A 7,564-nucleotide genomic window follows, 5' to 3' on the forward strand; every position below is an offset into this window, starting at 1 on the left:
GCTAATTTTTGTATTTTTAGTAGAGAAGGCATTTCACCATGTTAACTTGGCTGGTCTCAAACTCCTGACCTCAACTGATCTGCCCGCCTCTGCGTCCCATATGGCTTTTTAATACTTAACATATCTTCAGGAAAGCTGAGACCAATGCCTGGGGCAGGGATGAGGTCCTTTCCCAATAAGCCATGCAGTCCAAACAAAATTCACCAAAAATTAAATCAAATGGAGGTGCAGGGGGAAGATGAAGTATTTGGCCCAACCCAAGGACGTCTTTACTCATTATGTTTTAACTAAGCAACCTAATACCCACATGCATTTCCCAGAAGAAAGTCTAATTAGTAGATCTTATTAATCATTACCATTAGTGTGTTATGTAGTAGATAGGATAATTTGAACTTATAAAGCAAGTTAAATTCATAAAGAATTACGTAGATTAACAGCTATTCAAAATACAAAATTCACTAAGGTATTTAGTATATCCAGTAGAAGAGAAATTACCTTTTTTTAAAACTTTTTATTGGGATTACACCCCATGAGTAAAGGGTATTACGCCTATGTACTATGACTTTTTTGTTTAGCTGTGACTTATTTTTTGATTTGATATTTAATTTTTAAGATTGTTTTAACATTCTCAAAATCCAGTTTACTTTACCATAAAAAGTATTTTTGGTAATCAGGCTGATGCTTATAAACACCAAAATTTTTTTTCCTGCTACATTATGTAAAAACAACAACAAATTCTTTAGAGACCATACTTTCTATATTCAAGATCATATAACTTTTTTTTTCGAGACGGAGTCTCACTCTGTCGTCAGGCTATAGTGCAGTGGCGCGACCTCAGCTCACTGCAATCTCTGCCTCCCAGGTTCAAGCAATTCCCTTGCCTCAGCCTCCCGAGAAGCTGGGACTACAGGCGTGTACCACCATGCCAGGCTAATTTTTTGTATTTCAGTAGTGACGGGGTTTCACCATATTGGCCAGGATGGTCTCGATCTCCTGACCTCGTGATCCACCCACCTCAGCCTCCCAAAGTGCTGGGATTACAGGCGTGAGCCACCGCACCCAACCTCAAGATCATATAATTTTCATTAGAATTATTTCAAAGCTTATATGGTGACTTTTTAAGACATCCATATACAGTAATGACCATTGTTCTGGCTCCTCATGAACTGGGTTTATGAGTTTGTGCTTTAGCATTAAACCGTCTTTCACCTGTATAAAATGGTTGCATCATATTCATTAATATACTTATTGTAATGACACATACTGCTAAGTAGTTTTGTCCCTCTTACAAGAAAATCCTGAGAATAAATTTCTCCCAAAAACAATTATATTTCAAGACCCACTTTTGGGTACTCTTGATTATTAAATATGACAAAAGAGAAAGTGACATCTGATTAATGCCAGAACAAAAATAATTATGTATAGCCACCACCTCTACATGTAGCCCACGCAAAATGTCCTGGGCACCGATAAATAGGGGATATGCACAAGGGTGAAGTAGGTGCCTCAACTGGACAAATCTCAGGCATTGGGGTCTTGAATATTGTTTCTCCTAATGAGGGAGCAGGTGTACATGAAAGGTTCTAACCAGGGTCTCTTTCACCATGCCAAGGAGGGTAGTGAATCTTTATACAAAATATTAGCAAGGGATTTAGTTCTCCAATTAAATGTAATTAAAATCTTACTAGGAGAAAACAGTACACTCCAGATACATTTCTTATGATAATAACAGTAATTTTAAAAAGCAAATTAAAAAAGCCAACTAAGTCAATCAATAAAAGCAAAAGCTATCTGAAGAGTAATAATAGGTAATCTTTTAGCAAATATAAACAAGAAAAAAGGAAAAAATTAAATATTGAAAACAAAGATGATATAACCACAAATACAAGTAGGATATTTCTAAAATTATGAATAACCAAGTATAATTTATATCAATAAATCCGAAAACTACAAAAATATAATTTACCAACATTGGTCTAAATGGAAGAAACATTTAAATAAACCAGTAATGATGAAGAAAATGAAAAGAGTAGTCAAAAACTCTAACCACTCTTCCAAAAGACCAGCTCCAGAGATTCACTGTTTTACTTGTACTTATCAAATATCCACAATTATCAAAAATTATCAAAAATCCACAAGTTTGGCAACATATGTCTGTTGGGGAAGCTGTGGGAAACAAAGTGAAAGAAGAGTAAAAGACCAGAAGAGAATACTTACTATGTAGATAATAAAAAAAGTATTTATACATCAAGATAAATAAAACATAGATGGAAATTCACATTTAATAAATTATGAATAAACACATTTAAAAACACCTCCAATTTACAGATTTAAGAAGACAATCTCAAGCAAGATATATACATTTTTTTTTTTGAGATGGGGTCTTGCTCTGTCGCCCAGGCTGGAGTGCAGTGGTGTGATCTCTGCTCACTGCAACCTCTGCCTTCCCGGTTCAAGCAATTCTTCTGCCTCAGTCTCCCGAGTAGCTAGGACTACAGGCACGCACCCCCATGCCCAGATAATTTTTGTATTTTTAGTAGAGACAGAGTTTCACCACATTGGCCAGGCTGGTCTCGAACTCTTGACCTCGTGATCCGCCTGCCTCGGCCTCCCAAAGTTCTGGGATTACAGACATGGGCCAGGCATACATGTTAACAGCAAAACAGCAAAAAGCTAAAGACCAAAACAAACAACAAAAGAACCCCCAAGGCAGTCAGAACAAAATTAATTGATAAGATAGGTGACTTTTCAATAGCAATAACGAAAGCCAGAAGACAGAAGAATAACAGCTTCATCATGCTGAAAGAAAACAATTGCCAACTTTTGTATTCAGCAAAAACATCGTTCAAGAATGGCTGCAAAATAAAGACATTTTCAGGTGAACAAAAACTGAGTATTCATCATCAATAGATCTTCAATAAAAGCCATTCCAAAGGTTGTACTTTTTAAAGGAGACAGGGTCTTGCTCTGTCACCCAGGATGGAGTGCAGTGGCATGATCATGGCTCACTGCAATATCAACCTCCTGGGCTCAAGCAATCCTCCCACCTCAGCCTCCCAAGTAGCTGGGACTACGGGTGTGTGCTACCACGCTCAGCTAATTTTTTTTGTTTTTTTTGTAAAGATGGGGTCCCATCATGTTGCCCAGGCTGGTCTCAAACCTGGCTCAAGCAGTCCTCCCAGCTCAACTTCCCAAAGTGCTAGGATCACAGGCATGAGCCCACACACTCAACCAATTTGCTGAAATTATATAATGAAATGTGTCATCATGTGAAAGAGCTGCATAATTCAGTGAACCAATATTTTCCAAATGACCCAGGTGCAGGTAAAAGAGCCCTTGAAAGTGCAAGGCAGGCCACTGGATTTTAATGTTAGAGCATGAGAAGTTCATTCATATGATTTCCAATTCTACACTGCAGCTAACGTTTAACAAATTGTTAGGGGCTGGATGTTATAGTCCCAGTGCTTTGGGAGGCTGAGGCAGGACTGCTAGAGGCCAGCAGTTCGAGACTAGCTCGGGCAACATAGCAAGACTCCGTCTCTACAAAAAAAAAAAATTAAAAATTAGCTGGGCCTGGTAGTGTGTGCCTGTAGTCCTATTACTCAGGAGGCTGAGGCAGGATTGTCTGAGCCCAGGAATTGGAGGCTGTAGTGAGCTACAATCACATCACTGCACTCTACCCTGGGCAATAGAGCAAGACACTGTCCTAAAAAACAAAACAGAAACAAAAACACAAAACTGTTAGGTTTTGATAAGTATCAAAGAAGAACATAATCATCTGAAAAGATTAAAATATTTGTCTCTTTTCTAACTACTCAGCTGAATGAGGCTGGATTTTCTTCATGTACTTCAACTAAAATAATACATGGCAACACAATGAATACAAACGCAGATGAGACTCTAGTCATTAAAGGCAACATTCAGCATATTTGCAAAAATGTACAAAAATCCCATTCTTATCATTAATTTTGGAAGGATAAAATGTTAAGATGTAACGGGTTATTATATTTAAAGGTATCAATAAATAAACATACATTCCAAGTTGATCAGTTTTAATACCTAATATGGTAATTATCAATTGATATAATCCAATAAACAAAAGATCTTTGGGATCTTCAGTGGTTTTCTGAGATGGAGTCTCACTCTGTCAAGCAGTAGAGTGGCACGGCCTTGGCTCACTGCAACCTGTCTCCCAGGTTCAAGTGATTTTCTTGTCTCAGCCTCCCGAGTAGCTGGGACTACTGGCACCTGCCACCACCACGTCCAGCTAATTTTTGTATTTTTAGTAGAGATGGTGTTTCACCATGTTGGCCTGGCTGGTCTCTAACTCCTGACCTCAAGTGATCCGCCTGCCTTGGCCTCCCAAAGTGCTGGGATTACAGGCAGGAGCCACCGTGCCTGGCCCCCTCAATGGTTCTTAAAAGTGTAAAGGGGTCCTGGGAACAAAGTTTCTAAATTGCTAAACTATAGGCACGTGCTTTAACATGAGTGCATCTCAGAAACACAATGCTTAACCAAAGTAACCCATAGAATACAGAATATGACTTTATTCAACTAAAGTTCAAAAACAGGTAAGAGTAAACAATGATAGTTAAGGATACTTATATAGGTGATAAAACTGTTTAAAAAGGCAAAGGAATAATTAACACAAAATTAATAATGGCCATTGTAATGGGGGCAGGGAACGCATTCCTCCTGGGGTAGAAACACACAAAAGGTTTCTAAACTAATTAAAGTTTCTAAAGCTTTTAAATTAAGCTTTTATTAATTTTTGTTATGAAAGATGCCATTAACATGTACTGACAAAAAAGCATATTTATTACAGATACACTTTGTCAGTACATATTAACGGCATATTTCACAATAAAAATTTTTAAAGAAGAAAAAGGGAGATGTATATATTCTCCTAGAAGGAAAAACTCAAATGAATGTCCCTTCAAATTATAAATTCAACACCATCACAAACAATATTCCAAGATTTTCTATAGGACTTAAAAAGATAGTTCTAATTTCTTCTGGAAGAAAAAAAATGCAAAAAAAACACAAAAACCAAAAAAAACCCCAAAGCTCTTTTTCAAAAGAAAGTACCAAAATATATTATAAAATTTTGATAATTAAATTCTATGGCAACAGTTACATGGGCGAAAGAAAACAGAGCTCAGACCCAATAAAAACATCAGGAAATGATATGACCTGGCTAAAAAGACTTAACTTTTGTATTCGCCAAGGAAGATAAAAATTTAAACAGAATGCTACTTTCAATTACTAGGTGGCTAAGATATTTTAAAAATACCATTATCAGCCAGTGCTGGCTAGCATGGAATAAAAACACATCTTTTGAGCGAGTGAACATAAAAAGGTACAATCATTTCAGGGCAATTTAGCAACATTATTACCCAGCACTCGCATAAAGAATCAATTCTACAGAAATACTATCATGACCACCTGAAGCACTGTCTATAATGGCAAGAGATAATCACTGCAGTATTGTCAGTTATAGGGATATCTTGAAAATAACTTGGATGTCTACCAACAGAAGAAGATTCACTTGATAAATACATGCCATCTCGATCTATTTTTACTAAATAGATATTATATTGTATTTAACAAACACCATGTCTCAGTCAAGTTCTTAGGCACTTCACCGATTTTAACTACCATGTTTGGACCACAGACGATGCTTATAATCTCCCTTTAAAGAAAATTAGTTACATTTGGGCAAATGTTCTGTATACACAAAATTTCGCATATACCGTCTTTGTCTTCCTTAAAGTAATTGTGGACCTTCTGTCACCCTTTTTCTGGCCTGGCTTAGTTATTTATTGATGTACAGTACTGGACATACGGCATACAGCCAGCCATTCCTATAATGCAGTTTTTCAACACAAGGGTATTCTTGCACCGTTAGGGGACACTGCTTTGTTATAAATCTCCTAGGCAGGATTACCGCCAGGCTCACCTCTAGTTTTATTCAGGGAACACTGTAGACTCTCGGATGGCGGAAGCTATTCCAATAATATCATACACTTGTAGGCCACATATTTAAGTTTTGGATACACGTTCATACACTTTACTATTCTAATTTTACCCTACAGGGAGAATAAGGAAGAGTAAGCGATTAAGAGAAACTTGAAAATTCCCAGAGTAATCTTCCTCAAAATTTCAGAGTCATCAACCCAGTTCTCCCACGAAACGCTGCTTGGCGCCGCCTTCAGACTAACTTTTGGGTTGCTCGGATCAAGTTATCCCAACGCTCATGCACGGCTTGGGTTTGCTGCTAAAACGACCCTCCCTGCGGAGAGACCAGTTTTACCCTATAAAGAAAAAGTGGCGCATTGCCATGAAGTCTGGAGTAGCAGCAGGCTTCACACACAACCCGCAAGAAATGATTTCCCAGCCGGTACAAACCCGAAGACGGAAACTTCAGCCAAGAACTTATCATCACATCCCTGAGGACGAAACTGTCCCCTGACAGGCGACGCAAAGGAAACGCTTCAAAAAAGGGCAAGACGACACGGTTACGATCTCTCTGCCGCCGACACCGAGCGCGGCCACAAGTTGTAGCGCAGGACAGAAGGTCGGGTCATCTAGAAGGCGCCGACCCCTCCCACCCCCTCACCTGGAGCGCCGCAAAAGATGAGAACGCGCCGACCCTCGCAGCCAAGCCCCGGCAGCTACCCGAGCGCTCAGCCTCGGAGACCGCCGTCCTCCTCGCAGGGTTCCCAGGCGCCCAGGCCGGGGAGGGACTTACCCGTGCTTGGCTTGGTCGCCGCCCCCGAGGACCTGAGATCCCGGCTCGGCCTCCTTCCCATGCTTCTCCCGGCCGTGCTCTGCGTCCTCCCCGGCCCTCGCGACACCTGCGCACGTGGGAAGCACCAGTCGCCGGCTCCGCGCTCCCGCAGGGAGCCCTCTCAGGGGCACGCCGTCCGCCCCGGCCCCGGGGTTCTCGCCGCGGGCGCTGACAGGGACGCCACGCCTGTCTGCGCTCTGTCTCCCGTCAGGGTCTCAGGCGAGAGGCAACCCTGGGACGCCAGGCAGCCTGGGAGAACATGTCGACTTTTTCGCTGACCGGCGCTAGCCACCGGAAGTAAAACCTCGCGGCCAAAGGAAAAGAAAAGGGCAGAGGGGGCAAAAAAAGAAAGTGAAAACTGAAGTGAGGCGTCCCCCTCAGAGATGGGAACCAATCGCCTGGAAGAAACCAAGGCGCAGGCGCAGACCGAGGTCAGCGTCCACGCGGCGCTCGCGTCTCCCCTCTGCGCAGGCGTAAGGCCACAGCTCGCTCCTGATTGGGCGGCCGAGCCCTGCGCACGCGTGGCGTCTCGCGATGGCGACCCCTAACCGGATGCGGAAGATGTCCTTGGGAAGAGGCGGGAGAAGACCTCTGGGCTGACCTAGCCAGCTGTGGCAGTGGTCCACGTGGTCGCCTTCGGGCGCCTTCGCCCTTGTCTGCTGCTTCCCTCTGCTGCTGCTGCTGCTGCTGCAAGAACAGTTGATTTGTCTGGCCCAAATGCGACATTTCCGAAATCTTGCCCTTGTTTTAATCCATATAGCGGGCGTAGCTGTT

The 7,564-nt window shown here is 41.7% G+C and overlaps 1 protein-coding gene across 14 annotated transcripts in view; it reads right to left on the bottom strand.

Moving 5' to 3' along the window:
• Positions 1–7,182, bottom strand: part of TASOR2 (transcription activation suppressor family member 2) — an 82,837-nt gene extending 75,655 nt beyond the window's left edge. For 9 of the 14 annotated variants that reach the window (XM_033208719.1, XM_033208717.1, XM_033208720.1 and 6 more), the window contains exon 1: positions 6,752–7,181. Coding sequence is in view for 5 of the 14 variants with exons in the window: in XM_033208708.1 (XP_033064599.1) it covers positions 6,752–6,812 (61 nt within the window). In the remaining 9 variants the exon portion in view is untranslated. Of the gene's footprint in view, positions 1–6,751 lie in introns of all 14 variants that reach the window. The other 5 variants (XM_033208721.1, XM_033208716.1, XM_033208711.1 and 2 more) reach the window with 3 other exon arrangements.
• Between the last annotated feature and the right edge of the window lie 382 nt (positions 7,183–7,564).

The sequence above is a fragment of the Trachypithecus francoisi genome, unplaced genomic scaffold, assembly GCF_009764315.1.
Source record: "Trachypithecus francoisi isolate TF-2019V2 unplaced genomic scaffold, Tfra_2.0 Lachesis_group9, whole genome shotgun sequence".
Taxonomy (NCBI): domain Eukaryota; kingdom Metazoa; phylum Chordata; class Mammalia; order Primates; family Cercopithecidae; genus Trachypithecus; species Trachypithecus francoisi.